Here is a 27,939-nt window from a genome sequence, read left to right as displayed (position 1 = left end):
TATCAGAAAAAAAAGAAAAAAGGAGGAAGGAAGGAAGGAAGGAAGGAAAGGTTTTGCTAATAAAGCTAAACTTAGCTGGGCCTGAGTGTATGAGGACAGCAATGGCATTAGTTCATGAGCTGCCAGTGGAGACCCTAGCCATAGCCCTGGTCACTGGGTGGGGGCGGATCTCAGGGCGCTGAAGCTGCAGGAGGGCAGATGTTAAGTGACAGTCCTATGGCCTGGAACGCAGGAAGATGTGGCCGTGGCTGTCGCCCTGCCTCTGACCTTGGCGTTGTCCTTCGCCAGCAGCTCTGCTTCTCTGCTCTTCTTCCTGGCGCTGGAGGAGAGAGATGCCGCATTTCCCAGCATCCTCTCTGCCTGCTTGGTCTTCTTTTTCGTGTCTGCGAGGAGCCTGCCCCGGACTACACTTGCTTTCCTCTGCAGCGTGGCCCGGTCCCGAGGCTGTGGGAACCGCGGCTTCATTCCTGCAATGCCCCCGGAGAACCGTGACACTATGCTCACTGCATTCCAAGGGCACATATGGCATCACGCATGACTGGCAATACGCAAGGCCTACGTAATATGCTTATCACCTATTAAAGTCAGAAAACTCCACAGAAGACCCAGGCCAGCCTAGAACTTGTCATCCTCTTGTCTCCTAAGTGTTGGGATTAAAGGTATGCACCACCACATTCTATTTGGCTCTATTTTTTTTTTTTTGCCAGTCCTGGGACTTGAACTCAGGGCCTAGGCACTGTCTCTGAGCATCTGTTTTTGCTCAAAGCTACCACTCTACCCACTGAGCCACAGCACCACTTCTGGCCGTTTCTGTGTATGTGGTGCTGAGGAATTGAACCCAGGGCTAGGCAAGCACTCTACGGCTAAGCCACATTCTCAGCTCTTGGCATTCTCTCTCTCTCTCTGGTCCAGTCGTGGGGCCTGAACTCTGGGCCTGGGCGCTGTCCCTCAGCTCTTCAGCTCAAGGCTAGCACTCTACCACTTGAGCCACAGCGCCACTTCTGGCTTTTTTCTTTTTGCTTATATGGTGCTGAGGAATTGAACCCAGGGCCTCAGGCATGCAAGGCAAGCGCTCTACCACTGAGCCACCTTCCCAACCCCTCAATTTTTTTTTTTGGTTGGCCATAAGACTTGAACTCTGGGCCTGGGCGCTGTCCCTCAACTCTTCAGCTCAAAGCTAGCACTCTACCACTTGAGCCACAGCTCCACTTCTGGTTTTCTGAGTGGTTCATTGGAGATAAAAGTATCATGGGGAAGCCAGGCACTGGTGGCTCACGCCTGTAATCCTAGCTACTCAGGAGTCAGAGATCTGAGGATCACGAGTCAAAACCAGCCTGGACAGGAAAGTCTGTGAGACTCTTATCTCCAATAAACCACTAGAAAACTGGAAGTGGCGCTGTGGCTCAAGTGGTAGAGCGCTCGCCTTGAGCTGAAGAACACAGGGACAGCGCCTAGGCCCAGAGTTCAAGCCCCACGACTGAGCAGAAAAAAAAAAAGTATCATGGGGACTTTCCTGCCCAGGCTGGCCTTGAACCTCGATCCTCAGATCTCAGCCTCCTGAGTAGCTAGGATTACAGGCGTGAGCCTCGGCTCCATATTTTTATGGGGCATCTTGCAAGCTGAGAGAGGGGAAGGCGTCTGGGAAGCTGGGTGGAGGAGAGGAGGGGGGTGTGGGTTTGCGGTTGGAGGTTACTCTTGGTGTGGATTATGGAGCAGGACCAAAGCGGCTCATTTCCATTGAGAACATGGAAGGACGGCTCAGAACAGCCTGCGCTGCTTTCTAAAGGAGTAAGGAGGCCATATTTGCCCAGGGAACCGAGCTCCCAGCCAGCAGGGGCTCGTCTGGGTGTGGACAGCAGCACTGTGACTTCTCTTCCCAAGGGTCCCCAGGAGCTCTGCGCGTGGTCTGGAGGTGCTGGGGGCCCGTCCCCCAAAGGTGTTCTGTAACTGAACCCTAGAGCCAGGGTGTGTCAGGGGACCCAGGCTCATGCAGCCCACAGCCCACAGCCCCGGGGAAGCACCAATACCTTCCAGGTCAGCCAGCAGGGTCCTGGCTCCGGTGACGGTCACTGTGGCGGCATGGACGGCTGCGGACGCGCGGGTCAGGGCCGCTGTGGCCTCCTGGCGCAGCTGGAGGGAAGAAAGCAGGGGCCAGTTATCAGCTACCACCTGGAGTATCTCGTTATGAGTTCAAATCCCCAAGTCTCTACCAAGAAGACCCATCCCATAGCAGCTCAGAGGCCAAAGGAGCCCCGGGCCCCGCCCAGGACGGCTGGCCCTCCTCAGGAAGACAGCGGCCCCGTGGCACCACAGGCTTTTGTTGGTGGTGTCGTGGGGTCTGAACTCTGGGCCTGGGCGCTGTCCCTCAGCTCTTCAGCTCAAGGCTAGTGCTCTACCACTTGAGCCACAGCGCCACTTCTGGTTTTCATTGGAGATCAGCGTCTCACAGACTTTCCTGCCCGGGCTGGCTTTAAACTGCGATCCCCAGATCTCAGCCTGCTGAGTAGCTAGGATGACAGGTGTGAGCCACCCGTGCCCGGCCCAGCACAGGTTTTATCCAGAACGTGGGTCTGGCAGGCACACAGGTGGAGAAGGTTTAGCCAGGCATCGATGGCTCACACCTGTCATCCTAGAGACTGAGGAGGCGGAGATCTGAGGAACCTGGTTCAGAGCCAGCTTGAGCACATCTCTGGTTAATCAGCAAACGGCTGGACATGGAGCAGTGGCTCCTGTGGTAGACTACCAGCCTTTGGGGAAAAGCTCAGGGACAGTGCTTGGACACTGAAGATGTGGTCTACCACATAATGGAACCTTCTGGAACCAAGAGAATGGCTCGTTGATCCAGGCTGAGAGGTAGGTGACCCCCGTTGCTGGGAAGGAGGTGACACGGAAGGCCGCGTGTGCACACTTGTGTGGCAGGCAGAGGGCAGGCGAGTGTCGGGACAGGGAGCGGAGGGCTGCTGGCAGGGCTGCGGTGGCCCCCCGAAGGACAGCTGGTGGGGAACGGTTTTCTTAGGATGAGAAACACTTTCTAGAACTGGACACTGCGCATGCACAGCGGGGGCAGGTGGACAGGGAAGGGAATGGGGGCGGTGGGGGGCCGGAACTTGAACATGGTTGGCCCTGAGTGGTCTGCTGCTCTCAGAAGGGCCGGGAGTCGCCCGGCTTCCTGCCTGCTCACCTGGGATAATGGGAGTGGACGAGACCAGCGGGGGACCCCCAACACAGCCAAGCTCCACGGGAACACGCCGGGCCCCAGGCCCCACTCCCGAGACACAGTGTCCCTCTTCATACTCGGGGCTGGTGCTCTACCACTTGAGCCACAGCTCCGCTTCTGGTAAGTTGGACTTTCCCACCGAGGCCGGCTTTGAGCTGGGATCCTCAGATCTCAGCCTCCTGTGTCGCCAGGCTTGCAGGCGTGAGCCACCAGCGCCTGGCTGTCCCTCACTTCCACAGAACCTGTTTCCTGTGTCTGGAGGAAGGCAGCGGCTCCCGAGCAGCTGGTGCGGGCATCTGTGCTCCCTGTAACCTTACCCACCTTTAAAATGGCTCCCAAACGAAGTTGTTTTCTGTTTTTACATTGGGGGATGTGTTGTGTGTATGTATGTGGGGGTATAAAAATATATGTGCAGTAGTGAAACCCCTGGGTGCAATTAATGCACACTACAAAAAAAAAGTCAGGAAAGCAAACAGGAGGCTGGGGCTCCCGGGGCTGGGGGTGGGAGGCAGGGGGAGGCATATATGAAAATAGACCAATGGCACTAGGAAGGTGGCTCAGTGGTAGAGCGCTTGCCTTGCATGCCTGAGGCCCTGGGTTCGATTCTTCAGCATCACATAAGCAAAAAGAAAAAAGCCGGAGTGGTGCTGTGGCTCAAGTGGTAAAGTGTTAGCCTTGAGCTGAAGAGCTGAGGGACAGCGCCCAGGCCCAGAGTTCAGGCCCCACGACTGACAAAAAAAAGAAAAGAAAGAAAATAGAACAATGAAGCTGGGCGCTGGTGGCTCACACCTGTAATCTTAACTACTCAGGAGTCTGAGATCTGAGGATCACGGTTCAAAGCCAGCCCAGGCCAGAAAGTCCATGAGATTCTCTCTCTCTCTCTCTCTTTTGCCGGTTTTGTGGGACTTGTACTCTGGGCCTGGGTGTTGTCCCTCAGCTCTCCAGCTCAAGGCTAGCAGTCTACCGCTTTAACCACAGCGCCACTTGCGGCTTTTTTCTTTTTGCTTATGTGTTGCTGAGGAATCGAACCCAGGGCCTCATGCATGCAAGGCAAGCACTCACCCACTGAGCCACCTTCCTGGCCCCCCATGAGACTCTTATCTCCAGTAAACTACCAGAAAACTGGAAGTGGCACTATGGATCAAGTGGTAGAGCGCTAGCCTTGAGCATAAAAGCTCAGAGACAGCGCCCAGGCCCAGAGTTCAGGCCCCACAACCGACAAAAACAAAACAAAACAAAAAAATGCAAAAAACAGAACAATGACACCTGTCTGGAAATTGCTTTAAGAAGGGAAGGAGAGACTGTCCCACATCCAATCCCTATGCTGTTCTCCCTGATCCCCGACTACACAGGGTTTGTTAGCCCAATGCGCTCCCTTCCCATAGCTTAGTCCCCTTCCCCTCCCACAGCTTGGCACGCTCCCTTCCAGGCAACACCAGGGCCCTGTAGTAAAGGCAGTGAATCATCAGCCGCCAGCCCCCTTTACTCGGGATGACACTTCTCTGGGGCAGCTTCCACCATAGAAGGCAGCAAGAGCCCCTTACAGTGACCTTCAGCTCTGGGCAGCTGCAGGACTCTTGTCTACTATTTGGTTTGTTTGGTTTTTTTTTGGGGGGGGTCCGGTCATGGGGCCTGAGCTCTGGGCCTGGGCACTGTCCCTCAGCTCTTCAGCTCAAGGCTAGTGCTCTACCACTTGAGCCACACTCACCACTTCCGTTTTTTTTTTTGCTTATGTGGTGCTGAGGAATTGAACCCAGGGCCTCATGAATGCAAGGCAAGCGCTCTACCACTGAGCCACCTTCCCAGCCCTCTTGTCTACTATTTGGGCAGCAGCCATCAATCCTAGTCCGCCATGATGAAGCCCCCGACCCACGCGTCCACACCGGGGTCTCTGCCTCCTAGCCCCTTCCAGCCCCTCCTAGACCTCCTAGGTGATATAGGTCACCCCAGACAACAGCCGGCGCTGCTTCTCCTTTCTCTCTTGTGAGAAGGGTCTTGCCAACTCCCCTTCCCAGCAATAAACTTTCTTTGTTCTATGCATGGCTCTCTGGCAAAGTCTAATCATCTAACAGGGGTCTCTCCTTAACTGTGAACACCAGGCTGTGTCACTTTACACCGATCCTAAGATGGGTCAGGGCCTGGGTTCTATCCACCCACCTGTCCACCTGTCTACCTGTCTGTCCTCTGAAGTTTTGTTTTGTTTTTTGTTGGTCATGGGGCTTGAACTCTGGGCCTGGGCGCTGTCCCTCAGCTCTTCAGCTCAAGGCTAGCATTCTACCACTTTGAGCCACAGCGCCACTCCAGGTTGTCTGGTAGTTAACAGGAGATAAGAGTCACACAGACACTCCTGCCTGGGCTGGCTTTGAACCGTGATCCTCAAATCTCAGCCTCCTAAGTAGCTAGGATTATAGATGTGAGCCACCGGCGCCTGGCCCTCTTAGGTTTTCTAGAGTTTGGGAAGAAATAGAGAGAGCTCCTTCCTGGCTTTGCCCTGACCTCTGAGTCCAGATCCTCTTCCAGGGCAGCCCCTGCTGCCTCCTGGTGTCAGGTTCAAAGACAAAGCTGCTGGATGCTTCTGCCTGTAATCCTAGCTACCTAGGGGGCTGAGATCTGAGGACTGCAGTTCAAAGCCAGTCACAGCAGGAAAGCCGTAAGACTCTTATCTCCAGCTAACCATCAAAAAGCCGGAAGTTTGGCTATGGTAGAGAGCTAGCCTTGAAGGGAAAGAGTCATTCAAAAGAATGAGGACCTGAGTTCAAAACCCAATAGGGGCAAACCCCACCAACCAACCAAACAAGAAATAAACAAACAATAAAGAAGAAAAGGACAAGAGCTGACCCGTGTGAGCGGCTCCGTCTCCTGCAGGGCCGTGCGGGCCGAGGCCTGCAAGGCTTCTACCCGCTTGGTGGCTGCTCGCTCTCTCCATGCCACAGTCTGCTCCAGGGCCCGAACTTTCAACCCCAGGTCTCTGGCTGGTGACTTCTGAGGCTGGGGGCGGGGGGGGGGATGTGGCAATGGGCTCAGACAAGTCCTGGGGGCCAAATCCCCATTTCTGTCAGACTCGGACAACTTCCTTATGCTCCCCAGCACCTCCGAGGGGCAGACGGGGAGGCTGTGGCTGCATGTGGCGGGGCGCTGCGCTGGGAGGCTCAGCCCCATCAGTTCTAGGTGGCCTGGGGCCACTCCAGCCAATCTGCCTAACCCGTATTTCCTCCATCTCCCTCCCGAGAAACCCTGGCGCATGCTCTTCACAATCAGAATTTCCTACACTCTGGAAGAGTGGACCGTGCAAAAATCTGCCTGTGAGCTGCACCCTCCATGCTAGCTGCGTCCCGGATGCATTTGGTTAAGCTTGCCGCGTTTGGTTTTCCACTGCCAGGGATGGGACCAGCAGCCTGGGCTCACTCAGCACACGCTCTGCCATGGAGCTGCACCCCAGCCAGCCTAGGGCTCCCCCACGGCAGAGTCTCTAAGCGTGGGGATTTCAGGTTAAACCACTGACAAGGATGAGCCCTGGGTCTTTGGAGCAGCTCAGCCTCATTGGTGAGTGAGGTCCCTGATGCCCACAAGGTCGCTGTGGCTTGGGCCAAGGTCACAGAGCTGGGACTTCCACATCCGTCCCTCTGGCATCCTTGCTAATGTCACCAGGACAGAGAAGGGGCCAGAGCGGCCTGGGAGGTGGGGGGCTCTCCCCCAGCTGCTAGAACCCCCATCCTGCATCATGCAGATCTCTGAGGGTTTCCAACTGACCGGCACCCCGGGGGCAGCCAGCAAGGCCAGGCGTGGAGCCGTATCAACTGTGAGATGCTGTACTGTGGCTAGCACCCGCTTAGCTTCGGGCAGCACCTCCGCCACAGCCGTGTCCAGTGCGTGCTGGGCCGCCTGGACCTCCTGGTACCTGGGAAGCAACAGAGGTCAGAGGTCAGGATGGGCGGGGCAGCAAAGCGGACAGGGAGGCCCAGTGGCCCGCGTAGGGGACTTGCCCAGGCCCTTGCTGGTGACCTCAGCCATGTCATAATCACTAACTGATGGCGGAGCTTGCCCTGGCTGCGTGACCCTGCCGGGCCCTTTGGCCCTCGGTTCAAGCAGGGGTTCAAGCAGGGTGTGTCCCCTGTGCTGTCCAGTTGTCCACAGCAGGCCCGGCCCGGTCCCTGCCCCATGGACACGCAATCCCAGAGAGCCAATCAGACTCTCTCAATGCTGTGGGCGTCACTGGCCTCTGAACTGAAGAAGCCCTCCAGAGCAGAGAAGGTGGCCATGGGGGTGCGGGTCTGGGAGGGGAGACACAGGACCGCTGGGGGGCAGAGGGAAGAGGCGAGCTGCTCTGGATCATTCTCGCCCTTCCATCCCCGGACGCCAGGCTCGCACTGGGACTGTGCCGTAGACGTCCGGCGCCCCGATCGTCGGGGCTCCCGGGAAGCTGGCTGTAGGACCGGCAGCTGCTGGCTGGGCCCCATGAGCTCTGGAGGGTGAGCCCAAGCCTCCACCCTCTCCTGGGGAGGCCTTACCTGTCCTCCAGCTCCCGCCGGGCCTCCAGGGCCTCGCGATCGTCCACCAGGCTCCAGAGCAGCAGGGCGCTGGTGTTGGAGGCCAGCAGGGCGCGCTGCGCGGCGGCCTCCACCTGGGCCGCGGTGTCCCTGTGGCTGTGAATCACCCCAAGCCTCACCAAGAGCCCGGGCCACGCCCCGCTCCACGGGCCTCCTCTGGACTGCCTCCCTTCTGCCTGCCACATGGTGGGGACCGGCCGGGGTGCCCACAGCCCTCCTCTGTCCCAGCACGGGGACAGACAAGGCTTTCGCCACCCCTGAAGGCATCACAGCTGGGCCAACGGATCATACGGTCAGGTCACTCTCATGTACAGTGCGGGAGAGCGGCCAAGAGAGCGGCACGGGGGGGGGGGCGGTCCTGGCTCTATCACTTCAAAGCTGTGCATCCTCAAGCAAGACACCTGACATCTCTGAGCCAGTTCCCTCATCTGTAAAATGACTGTGAAGTTCCTAGAGGCCAAGATAAAAATTGCTACAGATCTTAAGATTTTAGGATCATAAGCTCTTCCTTCCTTCCTTCCTTCCTTCTTCTTTTTGTCTGAGACTCAAACTTTTGATCTAATAATTTTGCTCATTGTTTGATGCTCTATCACCTGACCTCTGCCTCCAACCCTCATAGACTAGTTCTTAAAGGCAGTGGATAAAAACAACCTAAACATCGACTTCTGGATGACAGGGTAAACAAAATGAGGTACATTCAGAGATTGGAATATTATATAGCCAGAAGAAGGAACAAAGTACTGATGTATGCTACAATGTGGATGAGCCTTTCTATCTTTTCTTTCTGTGTGTGTGTGTGTGTGTGTGTGTGTGTGTGTGTGCGCGCACACGTGCACATACGCATGTGCACACGATCTTACTGGCACTGGGGGCCTGAATCCGGGGTATTATGCTCTGGCTTGGCTCTTTTGCTCAAGGCTGGAGCTCTACCACTTGAGTCATACCTCTACTTCTGGCTTTTTGGTAGTTAAGTGAAGATAAGGGTCCCCTAGACTATTCTTTTGGGCTGGCTTTGAAATATGATCCTTAGAGCTCAGCCTCTGAGTAGCAAGGATTCCAACACAAGCCACAGGTGCCCAGTTTAAAGCTGTGATTTTTGTTTATGTCTGTCAGGGGCTTGAACTCTGGGCCCGGGCGCTCTCCTCAGCTCTTCAGCTCAAGGCTAGCACTCTACCACTTGAGCTACAGCACCACTTCGGCTTTTTTTTTGTTTATGTGGTGCTGTGGAATCGAACCCAGGGCCTCAGGCATGCCAGGCAAGCGCTCTACCACTGAGCCACCTTCCTGGCCCCCTAAAGCTGTGATTTTGGAAAGGCAATCAGAAGTGCAGATGCTGTTGGTGTTCAGGAGCCTGGGCCTCCACCTCTACGCCCGCTTCCCCCGACATCCGTGCCCCACTGGGCAGCTCCCGTGGGCTGCTGGTCACCCTGGAGCCCCTCTGAGGTCTCCCTGGGGAGTGAGGGGCAGGGCCTGCCCCGCCCCGCCCCACCCCGGGGCTCACCTCCTGGCGAAGGCCCGTGCCTCTGTGGCCAGGTGGCTCCAGTTGGTGGGGTGGCCAGGTCCTTCCGGGAGCCTCACCTGTACAGATGGGGGGTATGGGGGGATGAGGGCTGAGGCCCAGCCACAGCTGGCTACACTGGGCAGAATCGGGAGGTGCCAGGAATTTTACATGATGCCACGCTAGCCACCAAGTGGGTTTGGAGCTGGGCATGTAGAGAAAGTCACTGGGCCTTCGCGGGCTGCGGCTAACGAGCTCTGTCTGCACACAAGGCCTTCATCAGCCAGGGAGGGACGTCCCGTGAGACCTTTTCCACCCCCCCCCTCCACCCCCACTTGAAGGGGACACTAGGTCTCCCCTAAAGGGCCAGGCACCCCGAGGTCAGCAGGTCAAGGGCAGGGCCAGGGTACCAGGTAGGTGAGCACGGAGGCCGCCTGCAGGATCTCCTCCTCGGAGGCCGCCAGCGCCACCCTGAGGTCGGCCAGCTGGCTGCAGGTCTTCCCGTCGCAGCGGGCGCTCGTGTCCAGCGCCCGCAGCTGCTCCCCTGCGGCCCTCACAGCTCGCCCCAGGCCGGTCATCTGGAGCAGAAAGGCTTCCCGGGCCCCTGCGGAAAGCACCACAGCCCGGGTCACAGAGCAGCGGAGACTCTGAACAATGGCCCTGGGCCGCACTGTCCCCTGGAGTGACCGCACCAGCTGTGCCATTCAGTGGTTTCTGTACGTTGCCAGAATCGCATGTTTATTATTATTATTTATCGTTATTATTAGAATATGTTTATTATCCCTAAACCCCAGCATCTGTTTTGTTTCCAGCATCCCTCCATTTCCCTTTAAACCATCCAGCCCCCAGCAACCCCTCATCCACTGTTTGTCTACAGATTTGCCTAATTCTGGCTCAAGCCTGTCATCCTAGCTCTTGGGAGGCTGGGGATAAGAGGCCCAAAGTTTGAGGCCAGTGATGCAGACATGTGAGAGATCCCGTCTCCACCATGGGGCCTGACCATCATCTTAGATTTGTAGAAAGCTGAGAACAGGAAGCGAGCAGCTCTAGGCCAGCCAGGTAGGAAAGTCTGCAAAACTCCCTCTCAATAGAACAAGCTGGGTGTGGCGGGGCCCACCTGCCACCCCAGCTAAGACATGAAGCTTAAAACCGGCGGACTGCAGTCCAGGCATGCACAAGAAGGGAGACCTTATCTCAAAATAGCCAGCCCTCAGAGAGGCCTCCAGGGACTGCTCAGTGCTACAGCACCAGCCTTGGGTAAAAGAAACGCTCAGGGACAGCACCCAGGCCCTGAGTTCAGACCCCAGGGCTGGCAAAAAAAAAAAAAAAAAAGACTCCCGAGCGCCGTGCAAGCCTCCAGTTCCCCAGGCAGCTCCCGGCCTCCCGCGCTGCTACCCTCGTACCTGGCAGCAGGTGGCGCTGGTAGGCGTCCCCCCGCGGGGTCTCCTCCTGAAGAATGTCTAGGGGCTCCCAGGGACTGCTGCAGTCAGACCCCTGCAGCCATTCCTCCACCAGCGCCAGCCTGGCCTTCAGCTTGGCCACCTGCAGGGGACCGGAGGCGCGGGCGTGTGGGGCTGAGGTCCGGGAAGCCCTGCGGGACCCCACTCCTGGGGTCTGTCCAGCCTGCCCTCCCCACGGCTCCCATCTCAGGGCCGAGCCCCTCCCCCCTTGCCTCCCTTCTTCCTTTCTCAGCCCTCCACAGACGGACACTTGAGGCGCAGCGGCTGCCACGGGCACCCATGAGTCTGCCACGCTTTGTCCCGAGCCCCTGCTTGCTGATGCTGGGACTTGAACTCAGGGCCTTACACTCTTTTTATTTTGGTCAGTCATGTGAACTCAAGAACTGGGCGCTGTCCCTTCTTTGGCTCAAGGCGAGCGCTCTACCAGTTTGAGCCACAGCACCACTTCTGGTTTTCTGGCGGTTACCTGATGATCAGAGTCTCACGGACTTTTCCTGCCCAGGCTGGCTTTGAACCTCAGATCTCAGCCTCCTGAGTAGCTAGGCTTACAGGAATAAGCCACTAGTGCCCGGCTCCGAACCCCAGCTTCTAACCACACACACGGCAACCACAGGAGTGGGGCACACAGCAGTCTGCCCAGCAGTAGATGCCTGCCACAGCCCGGCTCAAACAAGGGCCTTAGCGAGGGCCAGGCCGCAGAGTCCTGACTCCTCTGATAAACCTAAGCCCCCCCTCCCTTTCTCCGTGGCAAAATCTGCCCTGAATCTGCTCAGGCACACAGGAGGGGGTCAGCTCCTGATGCAAGTTGTGCAAATAAGCTCGCTCTGCAAAGTCTCAGGGCTGCTGCAGGGCTGCGCTCACCCCTGCGGGTGGCACTAGCACTCAGCACACAGCACCTTGTCTCTACAGCACCCTGCATCCTGGAAGCCCACCGGAGCCCTAGAAGGGGCCGGGGAACCAAGATACCTCTGATACAGATTAGGAAGAGGGCACGGAAGCAAACCACGCCATGCACAGGACAGCCCTGGGGTGGGGCAGGGCCGGGGGAAGAGTCCATGGGTGGGGGCCAGGCTCAAACTCCTGAATCTGGTCCCTCCCTCCTCTTGCTCAAAATGCTGTATGTGCTGGGCTTCAGTGGCTCATGCCTTCATCCTAGCTACTTAGGAGGCTGAGATCTGAGGATCGTGGTTCAAAGTCAGCCTGGGCAGGAAAGTTCTCGAGACTCTTATCTCCAATAAACCACCAGAAAATCAGAAGTGGCGCTGTGGCTCAAGTGGTAGAGTGCTCGCCTTGAGCTAAAGAGCGCAGGGACAGTGCCCAGGCCCAGAGTTCGAGACCCATGACCAACAAAACAGTGGTTTGCATCCGGAATGGTGTCTCCTCCCTGTGAGGTGTCCTCCATCACCTCATCCCCACTGAACTCAGAAGGCCCAGGAGGTCAGGACCTCCCTTAGTCCTGCCCACTGGGAATGGGGAAGAGCCCAGAGGCTGGGTGGGCCAGCTCGGCAGGTGGAGGGGAGAAGGGCTGAGGAAGGAGAGAGGTGGCGGGTGGGCAGCAGTGGGAGGTTGCCGGCAGGCACAGGAGGCCAGGGGCTGTGGCTGAGCATGCTGGCCTCCGAGTCCCGCCCGGGGCTGGCGCTCACAGAAGGGGCGCGTGGAACGCAGGGCAAGGCGGGGCGGCCCGGGCAGCTCACCCCCTCCTCCACCAGGGCGTAGCAGGCCGGGCACTCCTGGCAGTGGCTGCCGTCTGCCGTGAGGAAGAAGTTGCTTTGGCAGCGGTCACACTTGTAGCCCGCGAAGCCGGGCCTGCACACGCACGTGCTGTTCTCGTGGCACTGGGCGGAGGCGGCGCCCAGCGGGGAGCACCTGCAAGCTGCGGGGGGGGGGGGAGGGGCTGAGTGTCTCCAGGGCTGTCCTGCCCTGACACCCGCCCTGCTCCCGGATACCTTGGGGGACCCCCAGAATCCCATGGCCCCAAGAGCAGAGTCCTCGGCCCTTCCCTGGGGCCTCCCAGCAGATCAGAGTGGAGATGGCCACACTTCAGTGTCCCCCAGACCTGAGCTCAGGAAAGGCGGGCGCCCCCGGGAGAGCCTTGCTCGCTTACCCCGGCAGCCCTTGGCAGAAAAGCTGAAGAAGCCCAGCTGGCACCTGTCGCAGGCCTGGCCGGTGACCCCCGGGCGGCAGGGGCACTGGCCCGTTTCAGGGTGACACCGATTCTCCTGGGAGCCCAGTGGGTGACACTTGCAGCTGTGTGCGTGGGGAGAACCGGGCGTGAGCTGCCGCGGCCACGCCCGGCCCAGCTCAGGCCACGGACACCGAACACCCAGGGCCTTGGCGGACACGCCAGAGCGTGTGAGCACACCAAAGGCTCTGGGAAGTCCTACAAGGGACAAACCTGTTTGCCTCCCTTGGTCTTTTCCCTCGAGTCCACCACTGTTCCCCCAGGCTGCCCATCTGTGGGCACTTCCCAAAAGAGAAGCCAGCCAGTGGTGGCCCCCCACCCCGGTCTGGCGCTCACCTTTGGCAGCCTCTCCCCGGCTGGAGGTCGTAAAAACCAGGGCGGCAGTGACCACAGTCCCTTCCGGTCACATGAGACAGGCAGGTGCACTGACCGGTCACCGGGTGGCAGGGTCTCAGCTCGCTGGCGGAGCCCCCTGGATGGCAGCTGCAGGCTATGGGGTGCAGGAAAGGCTTTAGGAGATTCTCCCGCGCATTTGCTTAACATTTAGGGTCCAGCAGAGGCCAAGAAGCTGGGGGAGCCCAGGTTCCTCAACCCTTCCTGAAGAAGGGGTAAAGACCCAGCTAAAGAGACAGCCAAGCTGTGCAGCTGTGCAAACCCTGCTACTCAGGAGGCTGAGATCTGAGGATCACAGTTCAAAGCCAGCCTGGGCAGGAAAGTCCATGAGACTCTATCTCCAACGAACCACCAAAAGCCAGAAGTAGAGCTGTGGCTCAAGTAGTAGAGCGCCAGCCTTCAGTGAAAAAGACAGCTGGGATCCCAGATTCCCACTCCGCTTCCATGGGAAGAGCATGTCACCAGAGCACAGAAGAGGAAGAGTCGGGGATCGGAGCTTCTAACACATCAGTCTCTGTCCAGGAGACAGAGAAGGAGAGGGACCTGAGCAGGGCTGCACAGCGGTGCTGAGCGGCTAGCTGGTTCTGGTGGCGTCTTCAGCCACTTGATCTGGGTCATGGGACAGGACAAGACTAAGGACCCCCACTCCAGCCCCCCGCCCCCCGTGGCTGGGGTGCTGGGCACTCACGGGTGCATTTGTCGGCTGGCCGCAGGGCCAGGGCGCTCCCGTAGAAGCCTTCCCGACAGCGCTCGCAGCGGGGGCCCGTGGTGTTGTGCAGGCAGCGCAGGCAGCGGCCGGACTGGGGGTCACAGTTGCCCACGGCGTTGGGGTCCACGTTCCCGCTGCATGGGCACGGGCGGCAGGGCTGGGGGGCCCCACGGCCTCCCAGAGGGTCTCCAAAAAACCCATCCTCACACTGCTCGCAGCGCCGCCCTGTGATGGAGGGAGCAGGGGTGAGGAGAGGTGGCCACCAGCGTACCCTGGGGGAGGCCTGGCTGCACCCCTGCAGGACTCCCTGGGGGTGGCATGCTCACCAGCGCCCCCTGCAGGACTCCCTGGGGATGACATGGTCACCAGTGCCCCCTGCAGGACTCCCTGGGGGTGGCATGCTCACCAGCGCCCCCTGCAGGACTCCCTGGGGATGGCATGCTCACCAGCGCCCCCTGCAGGACTCCCTGGGGGTGGCATGCTCACCAGCGCCCCCTGCAGGACTCCCTGGGGGTGGCAGGCTCACCAGCGCCCCCTGCAGGACTCCCTGGGGGTGGCAGGCGCACCAGCGCCCCCTGCAGGACTCCCTGGGGTGGCATGCTCACCAGCGCCCCCTGCAGGACTCCCTGGGGGTGGCAGGCTCACCAGCGCCCCCTGCAGGACTCCCTGGAGATGACATGGTCACCAGTGCCTCCTGCAGCCCCCCTCCCTGACGGCCTGGCCTGACACTGAGCCAGTTCCTGAGTCTCCTCCAGGTTCCCACACAGGATCTGAGTGCGGCTGCCCGCCCTCGGCAGGCCACAGGGCCTCTCCGGACACAGTATGCTTGTCTGTAAAGTGGAGGACTAGACAATGACCTCGCAGGACCACGGAAAAGGCACAGTAGATGCCGCCGCCTCCTCCTTGCTACCCAGGCCACCATCCTCATTGTCTCCATCAGCATCCTCCTCACCAGCCTCTCTCCCTCGGAGTCATCTGGCCACCATGGAGGGCGTCTTCCTCCTCTGCTCCGCTTAGTCACTGTCCTGCCTTCACCTAACCATGCTGAGCAGCTTCATGTCCCCACTCCTCCCTACCAACGCCATCACCTTCCCCCCACCGCCCTCCTCCTCACCCCTCACCCTCTTCCTCATCACCATCCTCTTCCTCCCTCCTCCCCCTCCCCTCCCCCATCCTCGCGTCCCCTTTGCCTCCCATTTCTTGAGCTTTCTGAAGTCCCTCGAGTGGGTCATTCGGGGTCACGTGGATGCCTTCCCTGCCCTGGCTGAGCAGGGCCACTGCGGCCCCTTCCAGCCTCTGGCCGCTGTGGGAGCTGTGGGGTGTGGTGGCAGCTGGAGGACCCAGCGTGGACTCAGAAGCTGAACTCCAACTTGTACGGCACGGTGTCAGCCTGTCTGCACACAGGTCCATCTCTGCACAAATCCACACAGAGCAGAGCCTTCCGGGCTCCAAGAGCCACACAGGACCGGAGTGACAACAGCAAAAGTAGGGTGGGTTGCCTCGCTTGCCTATGCTGTTGGGTTCCTGGGTGTGTGTGTGCGCGCGCGCGTGTGTGTGTGCAGGGACTGGGGCTTGAACTCAGGGCCTGGGTGCTGTCCCTGAGCCTTCTCCTTCCAGGCCAGCCCGCTACCACTTGAGCCACAGCTCCACTTCCGGCTTTTTGCTGTTTCACTGGAGAGGAGGGTGTCAGGGACTTTTCAGCCCTGCCTGCCGCTGCAATCCTCAGCTCCCGGCCTGCTGGGGAGCTAGGATCCCGGCACGAGCCACGAGCGCCCGGCTGGAGGGCGTGTTTTAAAAGCTTAACAGAAGTTCCACCGTGGTTGGTTTCAGGCGTCGGCCATGCGTCAGGACCTCAGGGACACAGCGGGAGCATGGAGGCCTCGTCTCCACCTCAGGCCACCACTCCAGGCTCTGCGGGGCCTCCTCACAGCTCACCCACTCATGCTCAGGCCGGGGGGCCGTGACTGGGGGGCTCGGGGCCACCAGAAGTCATGCCTACCACCCCTAAACTGGGCTCCTTTCCCACGTGCCAGAAACGAAACTGAGGACGTCACCCCTGGACCCAGGGCAGGGGCGGAGCACCGGGCGGCCCCCCCAACCTGCCCACAAAGCGCTCACCTCTCTGGCCCGGGGGGCAGTGGGTGCACACCACCTCCCCGCTGTCTGGGACGGTGGTGCAGGCCGACCGTCCGGGGCATGGGCAGGGCTGGCAGGCGTCCGCTCGGCCGGTGAAGGCGTTGCCGTGGAAGCCCGGCGCGCAGCGCTCGCAGGAGGGGCCCTCGGTGTGGCGGCCGCACAGGCAGACCCCTGAAGGGTGAGACCAGCACCAGCCCAGTGCCACCTCCGCCGGGAAGTCCCCCGGGCCGGCGGGCCTGGAGTGGGAGCGCACGGCCCTCTCCCCACCCCTCCCCAACCTCTCCGCCCTCCCCCTGCCCTCCCCTCCCCTACAAAACAGGGATACCAGTGCCGTTGACCCCTGTGTTCAAGGTACCACACATTCCTGACACACGTGGCTAATATTTCCTTCTTTCTTTGAACTCTGGGCCTGGGCGCTGTCCCTCAGCTCTTCAGCTCAAGGCGAGCTCTCTAGCACTTGAGCCACAGCGCCACTTCCAGTTTTTGAGTGGTTTAGTGGAGATAAGAGTCTCACAGCCTTTCCTGCCAGGGCTGGCTTTGAACCGAGATCCTCAGCTCTCAGCCTCCTGAGTAGCTAGGATGACACGGACACCTAGCAATATTTCTACTGTCACTAATAGTCTGTGCGCCAAACCTTTCTCTGAGCCAACAGGTGCCCTTGTTCTTGCTGTCCTCCTAACAAGGGGGAGACAGGGAACCCCTCCCCTCCCCGAGCACAGACCCTGGCATCCGGCCCCTGCTTGCCGGCAGAGCTCACCCGTCCTTTGTGCTGGGTATCAGAGCCTGCCTGGTGTCTGAAGAGAGAGGATTCTGCACCCCCTTTCTCCAGTCCTGTAGCACCTGGCATCTGCTTAGAGCCTGGGGTGCCCAGCAGGGAGGCCCACTGTGGGGCTGCCTGAGCCACCAGTGCAGCACCCAGCACCCAGGGCTGAGGCGGACAGAGGGGCCAGGGCCTTGAACAAGCAAGGGTGCAGCCAAGAGGTTGGCACTCAGGGCTCAATCCTGGTCCTAGCTGCTCTCATTGTACACATGAAGGCTTATCTACAGGGCAGGTGGCCATGGCAGAGCCAGAGGCTCTGAGGACAGAAACAACACACAAAAAATAAGTGTCTCATCTCATGAGAGAGGATGCGCTGCATTCTGCTGTACAGGCTGCCTGAGCACTGTCTGGGAAAGATGATGAGGCCTCCTCTGGGCTCCACTGGTGATGCTTGCCATGGGCATAGGAAGGGAGGCCTCCTCTGGGCTCCACTGGTGATGTCTGACACAGGTACAGCAAGGGAGGCCTCTCCTGGGCTGGGAGTACCAGAGACTCCATCTGCTCTCGGAAAGCAGCAAGTGACTTGGTGTGAAAGGCCAAGGTGCAAGAGGTGGAGAGAAGCCTGTGTCCTGCCCACCCTCCCTCCTGGCCGCGTCTCTATCAGTGGACTCCTCTGCAGGTGGAGACCAGCGCTGGTAGTGACCAGCGTGCTCTGGCTGGTGGAAGGCACAGCTCTGCCACCTGGTGGCCATGCAGCCTCCCTGCAACTCAGGAGACGGGGTCTGCGGAGCCGGAGGGGAAGCAGAGCCCACCAGGAAGAGGGGTGGTAGTGTCACATGATCTCCCCAGGCCCTGAAAGGACTTGTGCCCCCACATTCCCAGGCTGATACCCCAAGCTCGCCAGCTAGCGGCAGCCTGGGCCTGGTGTCTCCTGCCCTCCGTGTAGCCTGGTCCTCAAGGCGGTGTGAGCACTGTCCACGGGTTGGGGGTAAGCGTGGCAGGTTGGTGGCTCTGGGGTGACGCCCAGGAGCTTCTGCCCTCCCTCACAGCTGTGTGGCAGCGCCAGGGGCTGGACATGGGATGAGGACGGCGAGTCCACACACCGGTGCCAGGGGCGCGGTGCCGTGCCAGGCTGATGCTGGGGCCAGTGGAGCCATTTGCTAGGTTTTGGGGGACTCACCTGTGTTGGGGTTGCAGGTGCCATGCTGGTTACAGGTGCAGGGGACACAGCGGGTGTAGGGCCCCCCCTGGGGCGTCTCCCTTTTGTATCCCGGAGCACAGGACTCGCAGAACTGGCCCGTGTAGCCCCGGGGACAGGAGCAAGCCTCTACCCAGGCGGCCGGCGGAGCAGGCCCGGGCCCGGGCTGCACAGATGGGAGCTGGACTTCCGTCAGGAACACTTGGCCTGCAGCACAAGGGGGGGCCCGTGGGCATGGGTGACACGCAGCCCGAGAATCCATCGTCAGAGCAAGGGGCAGCACAAGGACAGACACGGGGCTGCGGCGTGGCCCAGCGGATGAGCATGTGCTTAGCATTCCAGTCCCTGGCTTCCATCCACAGAAGTTGCTGGAAGAGGAGGGGAAGAGAGGAAAGGAGGGGGAAGAGAAGTGAAGAAAAGGGGAGGGGAGAGAAGAGGAGGAGAGGGAAAGCCAGTGGCTCATGCTCGGAGGCTGAGATCTGAGGATCATAGTTTGAAGCCAGCCCCGAGAGAAAAGTCCATGGGAAGCGGAACTGTGGCTCAAGTGGTAGAGAAGCTAGCCTTGAGAGACAAAGCTCAGTAACAGTGCCAGCCTGAGTCTAAGCCCTCATACCAGCCCAAAAGAGAGAGAGAGAGACAGAGACAGAGAAACAAAGACAGACAAACAGATGGACAGAGACAGATAGAAGATAGACAGACAGCAGACAGACATAATTTTGTGGACAACATCCCGTCTTGGATTATCTTAATCTGTGGTTCTGGGCACTGGTGGCTCATGTCTGTAAACAGAGCAACATTGGAGACTGAGATCTGAGCACTGTGAGCCCCAGTGGGCAAATCCATGAAACTCTTATCTGCAATTAATCACTAGAAAACTGGAAATGGCATGGTGGCTCAAAGTGGTAGAGCACTAGCCTTGAGCAAACAGAGCTCAGGGGACAGCACCCAGGCCCTGACGCCAACAACAAAAGAATATGAGAAGGACATCGGTGGCTCACGCCTGTGATCCTAGCTACGCAGGAGCCTGAGCTGTGAGCATCGCAGTTCGTAGCCAATCCAGGCAGAAAAGTCCCCAGGAGACTCTTATCTCCAATTAACCTCTCCAAAAACTGTAAGTAGAGCTGTGGCTCAAAATGATATCACTAGCCTTGAGCAAGAAAATTCAGCGACAGCGCCTGGCCCTGAGGACCAGCCCCAGGACCACCACCACCAAAACCCTCCAAGCGCAAACCACAGTGAATCATCTGCATAGTTCTGAGGGGGGAGCATCACAGACCAAAAACTAAGGGAGAAAGGGGGTGCCAGAGCTTGGAGGGTACTCAGAGCCACGTGCTACCTGCAGGCAAAGCTTCAGGTGGTCCCCAAAGTTCTAGGTGCTACAAGAGGCCTTGATTCTGAGAAGTGCATTCTTCACAGAGGGGCCTGGATGCGAGAGCAGCGAATGGACACGGAGATGTGAAACCTCTTGGACAGCAAGTGCTTCCCACCCCAGCCAATGAGAACACGCTGACATCTGAAAATCCAGCGTGGATCCTGGGAGTACAGACGGGGGATCTCTGCTGACAGTGCACGGTAGAGGCGCAGAGGGCCCAACTAGCCAGCAGAAAGCTGGACATGAAGGCGTGGCTCAAGTGGTAGAGTGCCAGCCTTGAGCCAAAAAGCTAAGGGACAATACCTCTGCCCTGAATTCAAGCCCCAGGAATAGCGTGTGCGCACGCGCACGCACACACATCCACATGCACGCACACAGAGAGCTCCGGGCTAACCCCAACCCCTTGTAACAAATGCTAGCAGAGGCATTAGCAGACATCGGTCATGTGACTGCCAAGCACCCTGCAGGAGACCCACAGGGAGAACTGTCCACTGTAAACACCCGGACCCAGCTTGGAGGCTCACACTGGGTGTTCTACTGAAATATGGATCCTGGATGATCTAAGTACCGCCATCTTGCGCTCATCGCCATTGGCGTCTTAACAGATGCTGGGGAATTTCCACCCCGTTCCCAGTACTCCAGAGGACTCTCTGTGGTGGGTGGGTAAGCAGCCCCGAGGTGGTGCTCTTTCCAGTTGTTTAGCACCAGGAAAGTTTTGTCCCAGAGAACAATTATCCTTGGTTGTCCTAGATTGCTCCTCCTAGATAACTTTCTCCCGTAGAAGAAGCTTTGCTAGTCCCTAGACCATGTGATGTCTGCCTTGGTGTGTATTTTTTTCTTTTTGGCCAGTCCTAGGGCTTCAACTCAGGGCCTGGGCGCCGTCCCTGAGCTTCTTTTGCTCAAGGTTAGTGCTCTGTCACTTGAGCCACAGCACTACTTTCAGCCTTTTTCTGTGTATGTGGTACCGAGGAATCAAACCCAGGGCTTCATACCTGCTAAGCAAACACTCTACCACTGAGCCACCTTCCCAGCCCCTGGGTGTGGGCATTTTTTTTTTTTTTTGGCTTGTAAGTTCTGTAATAACTGCACTTGGGGCTGCAGGTCTTTGGGACAGGAGACCACAGTCACCGACTTTCAAATAAAGACTCTCACAATGTAGCTTCTCTGCATCTCGCTGATCTAGTTCCTGTGAAACACTACCACTTGAACCACACCCCAGTTTCTTGTTTTTGCTGGTTAATTGGAGCTGAGAGTCTCAAGTGTTTGTCTGCCTGGTCTGTCTTCTCAGATCCTGGTACCTAGGAGGGGGTGAGCCACAGGAGTCCCACCCACCAGCCCTTTCCATTTAGTTATTTGCCCTCTAAGTTGCTGGGATTCCAGGTATGAATCACCACACTCAGCCTTCTACTTCACCTTACACACAGGAACGAGGTATCTGAATTTGTTAGGGGGTGGTGCTGGGCTTTGAACTCAGAGCCTCCTGTTGGCAAAGTAGGCACTCTATCACAAATCACTCCGCCAGTCCCCTCTGAAATTGATTTTTTTCTTTTTTCTTTTTTTTTTTCTGGGGGGAGAGAGGGGTCCGGTCGTGGGGCCTGAACTCTGGGCCTGGTTACTGTCTCTCAGCTCTTCAGCTCAAGGCTAGCGCTCTACCACTTGAGCCACAGCGCCACTTCTGGCTTTTTTCTGTTTGCTTATGTGGTGCTGAGGAATCGAACCCAGGGCCTCATGCATGCAAGGCAAGCGCTCTACCACTGAGCCACCTTCCCAGCCCTGAAATGGATTCTTTTCAAGCCAGGGGGTGGCTCTGTGCCTGACCACCACCTGTGGTCTTTGGTGGAGCTGGAGTCCACCAACGTTTCTGTCTCCCAATCTCGGCCTCCTGAGTAGCTAGGATGACAGGCTTTAACCACTGTGTCTGGCTGGTTTTTGGCTATTTTTGAGGTAGAGTTTCCCATTTCAACCTAGGCCTGCCTGGACTACAATTCTCCATTTATGCTTCTCATGTAGTGGGTTTACAGGTGTGTACTTGTGCACACAGGGGCGGGGGGGGGCGGTCCATAACCATGGACAGGTCAAAGGTCATCCACATCAAGCACCTTCACTGATCCTTTGGGAACTGACAAAGGAGTTCTGCTCCAGGGTGGCTGGGATGCAATACCCCCAGTGACCAGGAGGGGGCAATGTGGGCACAGAGCCGTCGGTGCTGGACCTAACAGTCAGTCCTTGCCGCAGGCTGACCCCCCTGCCTGCCCCCCTCCCCCCCCCGCCCCCATGGCCCGACCCTAGCTCTGTCCCCGGCCACCGCCCCATGCCATGGCTGTGTGCTGATCTGAGCCTCATGGCCACTTCAGGGGGTTTCATGGCCATACACAACGGAGGCCAGCCAGGGCCAGGCTGGCTGCCATCTTACTGACCGGAAGTGCTCGTGCCTTGGCCGCTGGCCCGGATGCCCAGGACGGTCAGGTTGGTGAGCAGCCTCTGGAAGTGGAAGGCAGGCAGTGGGGGGCCGGCGTCCTCAGACGTCTCCTGCAGGCTGGAGGGGAAGCCATGGGTGCTGAAGTCCCCCCCACGCAGGGGCTGGGCCCAGTGCCCGCCCCGGGAGAGCACGCTGCCCACCCCGGCCCAGGCCAAGGGCGGGCACACTTACAGGAAGTGGAGCTGCAGCAGCCCCGGCTGTCCGGCCCCCGGGGGTCCAGAGGAGCTGGAGGGTTTCAGGGCCAGGGCCAGGCCGGCTCCTCCCAGCTTCAGCCGCACGGGGGGTGGGGGTGCCCCGGGGGGGACGCGGAGGGTCAGTGTGAGCGGCTGCCCGTAGCTGAGCCGCTGGTCCCCCAGGAACCGCTCTGGAGGCCAGAGGGGAGCGTGTGAGGATCTCCACCACGCTGAGGTGTGTGTGTGTGTGTCTGTGTGTGTGTGTCTGTGTGTGTGTCTGTGTGTGTGTGTGTGTGCGCTCACTCATCCTTGGCACTTCAACTTGACCTGGACGCTGTCTCGGAGCTTTTCTGCTCAAGGCTGGTGCTCTACCACTTGAGCCATGGCTCCACTTCTGACTTTTGGATGGTTCACTGGAGACAAGAGTCTCACAGACTTTCCTGCCTGGGCTGGCTTCGAACCCTCCTCCCCACCTGTGTCACCACACACCCCACCAGGCACAGATACCTGGTGCCCTGAGCTCCTCGTCTCCGGGGCCCAAGAGCACCCCACTGGGACTCCATCGTGGGGACCGCTCCGAACCCCCGCTGCCCGTGGCCCGCCAGCCGTCCGCTCCTAGGCAGAAGCACAGAACAGGAGTGTGAGCCGCGTGAGGGAGGGAGGAGGCCCCGCAGTGGGAACTCGGGCGTCCGCCGGCTCGGCTCGGCTCCCCCAGCCGACTTTGGGCTTCATGCTTGTACCTTTTCACTTCATTTTCCAGATAGTCTCTTGCTTTGATACCTACGCTGGCCTGAACCATGATTCTACTAGCTGGGATGACAGGAGTATAGGGCCACACCAAGCTTATTGGTTGAGATAGAGTCTCAATAGCTTTTGTTTTTTTCTGCCCAAGCTGGCCTATGACCATGATTTTCTTGGTTTCTGCCTCCCGAGTAGCTGGGATTACAGGTGTGAGCCACCACACTCAGCCTCAGAAGGGTTCTGAGTCCACATGAAGATGCAAGCCTTGAGACCTGGGGTCATTCACCTCTAAGGAAAACACCAGACCTGACCCAGTGTTTGGAGCTTTCTCTCCTTCCAGGTACAAGTATCAGCATCCCTGTGCCCCGGGAGGGCCCAGTCAGGATGGAAACCCAGGCCTCTGGTCCCTGGTCTCAGCTTGGCCCAGAGCCGGTGCCTCCAGGCCACTGTGGCACCCTCCCGGGAGAGGGGGAGGGGAAAAGGGGGCCGTCAGCAAGGAGGAGCCTCAGTGCTCGCTGAGGCTCCCAGGGCTGTGTGACTCTGGGAAGTTACTTAAAGTTTCTGAGCCTGAACCTTTTTCTTTTTTTTTTCTTTTTGCCAGTCGTGGGGCTTGAACTCTGGGCCTGGGCGCTGTCCCTCAGCTCTTTAACTCAAGGCTAATGCTCTACCACTTGAGCCACAGCACCACTTCCGCTTTTCTGGTGGTTCATGGGAGATAAGAGTCTCCTGGACTCAAGGAAGTCCCTAGGAAACTTTCCCAGGCTGGCTTTGAACCATGATCCTCAGATCTCAGCCTCCTAAGTAGCTAGGATTAGAGGCGTGAGCCACCACACCCGCTCACCTTTTTGCTTTAGTTTCTCAGATAGGGAAGCTTTTTGCCCTACCAGCCTTGGACCCTGATCCTCCTCCCTCCATCTCCCAGCAGCTGGGCCACAGACACGAAGTGCTCTGCCAAGTCTGGCTGAGATGAGGGTCTTGCTTTTGCCCAGGCTGTCCTTGCGCCACAGCCCTCCTAATCTTCACTTCCTGAGCAGCCGGGACTGCAGGTGTCAGCTGCCAAGCCTGGCAAATGACCTCTTTCTTGTATCAGGAGCGATTTGCGCAGCCGCCAGGGCTGCATGGCGCATGCCGTCCCACTGATGATGACACACGGGGCTGAGGAGCTAAGCCAGACCCTAATGTACCAGGCCCAAAGTGCTTGGGGGCTGGGAAGGTGGCTCAGTGGTAGAGTGCTTGTCTTGCATGCATGAGGCCCTGGGTTCGATTCCTCAGCACCACATAAGCAGAAAAAGCTGAAAGTGGAGCTGTGGCTCAAGTGGTAGAGCGCTAGCCTTGAGCTGAAGAGCTGATGGACAGTGCTCAGGCCCAGAGTTCAAGCCCCATGACCGTCAAAAAACAAAGTGACATGCTTCTCACATTTGTGTCCCTTTGCTACTGTAAGCCTTGCTGCTCAGGAGGCTGAGATCTGGGGGATCACAGTCCAGGCATGGGGCCAGCAGAAAACTATGTCTCACAATCACCAGTGCAAAAAAAAAAAAAAAAAAAGATGGGAGGGGTTGGGCTGGAGAGGTGTCTCCGTGGCCGAACACCTGCCCCGCAGGCACAAGCCTGAGTCAGTACCAGCGCAGTCATACAGGGGTGGGCGTGGCCTGAGAGGGACCCATGACTGCTCCCCCCTGGCACCAAGCTGCTTTCTGCACAGCCTCCAGCAGAGGGCGCGCTCCCCCCACGCTGGGCCCTGGAGCCCCAGCCCAGGTCCAGTCTCCCGAAGGAGAGGCCGCAGGTGGGTGTCCTGGGTGGGGCCTGGCTCTGATTTGGGGCAGATGTGGCTGAGCCCCTGGAAGCCCCCACAGAGGCTTTGTGCTCAGGAGGTCTCAGGTACCCCGGGCGGCCTCAGGGAATGAGGGACACCAAGGGGCTGGGCCCAAATCCCCAGTGTGGGGGTGATCAAGGCGGCTAATCTTTTTTGTTCTGTTGTTGGTGTCGGTCGTGGGGCTTGAACTCTGGGCCTGAGCACTGTCTCTGAGCTCTTCAGCTCAAGCTGAGCGCTCTACCACTTGAGCCACAGCGCCACTTCCAGTTTTCTGGTGGTTCATTGGAGGTGAGAGTCGTCTCCCTGACTTTCCTGCCGGGGCTGGCTTTGAACTGCGATCCTCAGATCTCAGCCTCCTGAGTAGCTAGGATTCTATATGTGAGCGGCTGGCCCCCGCTAATCTTCACAGGTGAGTAGTACTCCACCAGAGGGGCTGCTTACCCTGGCGGAAGTCTGAGATGACGGGCTGGGTCTGGAAGCCGGGGGCCACAGCACACACGGTAGAGTGGCCAAAGCAGAAGCAGGGGGTGCAGCCGGTGGGGTTGTAGGGCTGGAGGTTGAAGGTGCCCGGGCGGCATCTGTAAGGAAGGCAGGAGCAGCCCACGAGGGCGCGGTGATGCGGGGCCAGAGGGGGGCCAGGGCTGGGGGCGGGGGGGGGCAGCTGAAATGAACGCTTCCCTTTGGGAATGGCAGAAGGGGCATGAGAGCAACCCGGCGCCCCCCGTGCTGGCCTCATGTCCAGGAACTCACAAGCTCCAGCCTCCTCCCAGATGTGGTTGTTTTTTTGTTTTTTGTTTTGTCAGTCGTGGGGCGTGAACTCTGGGCCTGGGTGTTGTCCCTCAGCTCTTCAGCTCAAGGCGAGCGCTCTACCACTTGAGCTACAGTGTCACTTCCGGCGTTTTTTCTTTTTGCTTATGTGGTGCTGGGGAATCGAACCCAGGGCCTCATGCATGCAAGGCAAGCGCTCTACCACTGAGCCATCTTCCCAGCCCTCCTCCCAGCTGTGACAGCCTCTGTCTGTTTTTTTTTTTTTTCCTGGTCAGTCATGGGGCCTGAACTCTGGGCCTGGGCGCTATCCCTCAGCTCTTCAGCTCAAGGCTACAGCTCTACCACTTGAGAAACAGCGCCACTTCTTTTTCTGCTTATGTGGTGCTGAGGAATCAAACGCAGGGCCTCACGCATGCAAGGCAAGCACTCAACCACTGAGCCACCTTCCCAGCCCCCTGGGTTGTTTTTTTTTTTTTTTGGTTGTGGGGCTTGAACTCGGCCTGGGCGCTGTCCCTCAGCTCTTCAGCTCAAGGCGAGCGCTCTACCACTTGAGCCACAGCGCCACTTCCAGTTTTCTGGTGGTTTATTGGTGATGAGAGTCTCACGGACTTTCCTGCCCGGGCTGACTTTGAACCGCGATCCTCAGATCTCAGCCTCCTGAGTAGCTAGGATGACAGGCGTGAGCCACCGGCGCCTGGCTTCTTTCTAGGTTCTTACAATCTCTCTGGGGCTTTTTTTTTTTAGACCCTGCCAACAGGAGATCTGGGCAGCCCAGGTTAAGCGAGACTCGAGGCTCGGGGCCAGACGCTCGGCTTTGGTGTGGCACAGCCCTTCTGATGTCAGACCCAGAGCCAGGAGGAGGCTGTGTCCCCTGGGAGGCAAAACCAGGTTTGTCTGGCGGCCTCCAGAACCTTGTAACCTTTGCCTGATGATCGCACGGATGGCTCAGATCTCAACTCAGTTGTATGCTGAGGTTACTGTGTGCCCTGAGGATGGGGCTCCATTAGTTATGTCTGTCCTGAAGTGAGAGGGAAGGTTGTAAAGAGTACATGGCTCCATTAGTTATGTCTGCCCTGAGGTGAGATGGGAGAGTAGTGGCCAGCATGCCCTGCCTTTCTGCCTGGGCTACACAGTTCTTTCCAGTCTGTCTTTTTATTTTCAGTATTCTGAGTTGGAGAAAAAGATTTTCTCAGCTCACGAAGCATCGATGGCATGTGGGTAGGGTGTTAACACTGCCTTACAGCCTGGGGTTGGGGGGGGCTTCCTGCAGGGCAACTCCATGGCAGTCCAGGAAGGAAGTGGGCTGATGGGGCTGCCCATCCCCCCCCACCTGCTCAGCCCCGGAGCCTCACTGGTGACCCCCGAGGTCTCTCCCAGCAGCTCCGGGTGATCAGCGATCGGCTCACCCACCTGTCGCACAAGTTGCCTTCCACGTTGTCCTTGCAGGGACAGTGTCCGCTGCGGGGGTCGCAGGTGCCCAGGCTGCCCGCCGCGCTGCACATGCAGGGCCTGACCGAGACTCAGAGTCAGGGCCGGGGTCCTGCGAGGCTCCAGAGGGAGAGCCCCGCCCTTGGCAAGCTCCCTGCCCTTCCCCGTTCCCGGAGCCCAGTGCAGGACAGCCGGGCCTGCATCCGCCTTCGCTACCCCAGTCCTGCCAGGAAGTGAGTCGTCCACCCGGGAACAGGATTCCTCTGCCTCTGCCTGCCAGTCACCCCTCTACCGGCACCACCCCTCCAGTGTGCATCCACCCCTGCCTCCTTCCATCCCTCACCCGTCTATTCATCCATCATCCATCCACCCATCTATTCATCCTTCATCCACCCATCATCCACCCATTCACCCTCCCACTCATCTATCATCCATCATCCATCCATCCATCTTCCTACTCACTCATCCATCCACCCTTCCATCTATCATCCATCCTCCTATCCACCCATCCATCCGTTCATCCACTCATCACCCATCTACCATCCATCCACCATCCACCCATCATCTACCCATCCATCCTCCCACTCATCTATCTACCCATCCATCATCCATCCACTGATCCATCTATCATCCATCCACCTATCCACCCATTATCCACCCATCTCCCATCTATCATCCACCCATCATCCACCCATTATCCATCCATACATCTATCACCCATCTATTATCCATCCACCTATCATCCATCTATCTGTCATCCATCCATTCATCCACTATTCATCTATCCCTTCACCATCCATCCATCATCCATCCACCAATCCATTCATCATCCACCATCCATCTATAATCCACCCATGCATTCATCCATCCATCCACCCATCCATCATCTTCTACCCAATCATCCATTAATCCATCCATATACCCACTATCCATACACCCATCCATCATCTATCCATCCATCCATTAATCCATCTACCATCCATCATCTGTCCATCCACCCATCCATCCATCCATCCATCCATCCATCCATCCACCCATCCATCCATCCATCCATCCATCCACCCA

At 58.4% G+C, this 27,939-nt stretch overlaps 1 protein-coding gene across 1 annotated transcript in view; it reads right to left on the bottom strand.

Moving 5' to 3' along the window:
- Positions 1-27,939, bottom strand: part of Lamc3 (laminin, gamma 3) — a 45,292-nt gene that overhangs the window by 4,619 nt on the left and 12,734 nt on the right. The window contains exons 5-23 of the mRNA XM_013021289.1: positions 26,857-26,955; positions 25,120-25,256; positions 22,632-22,739; positions 22,123-22,315; positions 21,890-22,008; positions 18,083-18,307; positions 16,125-16,313; positions 13,986-14,231; positions 13,241-13,394; positions 12,827-12,969; positions 12,417-12,595; positions 10,666-10,804; positions 9,673-9,866; positions 9,266-9,342; positions 7,726-7,860; positions 6,968-7,115; positions 6,056-6,205; positions 2,028-2,130; positions 268-467 (exon numbers count right to left, since the gene is read on the bottom strand). Coding sequence (XP_012876743.1) covers positions 268-467; positions 2,028-2,130; positions 6,056-6,205; positions 6,968-7,115; positions 7,726-7,860; positions 9,266-9,342; positions 9,673-9,866; positions 10,666-10,804; positions 12,417-12,595; positions 12,827-12,969; positions 13,241-13,394; positions 13,986-14,231; positions 16,125-16,313; positions 18,083-18,307; positions 21,890-22,008; positions 22,123-22,315; positions 22,632-22,739; positions 25,120-25,256; positions 26,857-26,955 — 2,938 coding nt within the window. The remainder of the gene's footprint in view (positions 1-267; positions 468-2,027; positions 2,131-6,055; positions 6,206-6,967; positions 7,116-7,725; positions 7,861-9,265; positions 9,343-9,672; positions 9,867-10,665; positions 10,805-12,416; positions 12,596-12,826; positions 12,970-13,240; positions 13,395-13,985; positions 14,232-16,124; positions 16,314-18,082; positions 18,308-21,889; positions 22,009-22,122; positions 22,316-22,631; positions 22,740-25,119; positions 25,257-26,856; positions 26,956-27,939) is intronic.

This window comes from Dipodomys ordii, unplaced genomic scaffold (genome assembly GCF_000151885.1).
Source record: "Dipodomys ordii isolate 6190 unplaced genomic scaffold, Dord_2.0 Scaffold55, whole genome shotgun sequence".
NCBI lineage: Eukaryota > Metazoa > Chordata > Mammalia > Rodentia > Heteromyidae > Dipodomys > Dipodomys ordii.
Note: the sequence above shows the minus strand (reverse complement) of the source record. Positions and strands in the feature narration are given on the sequence as shown.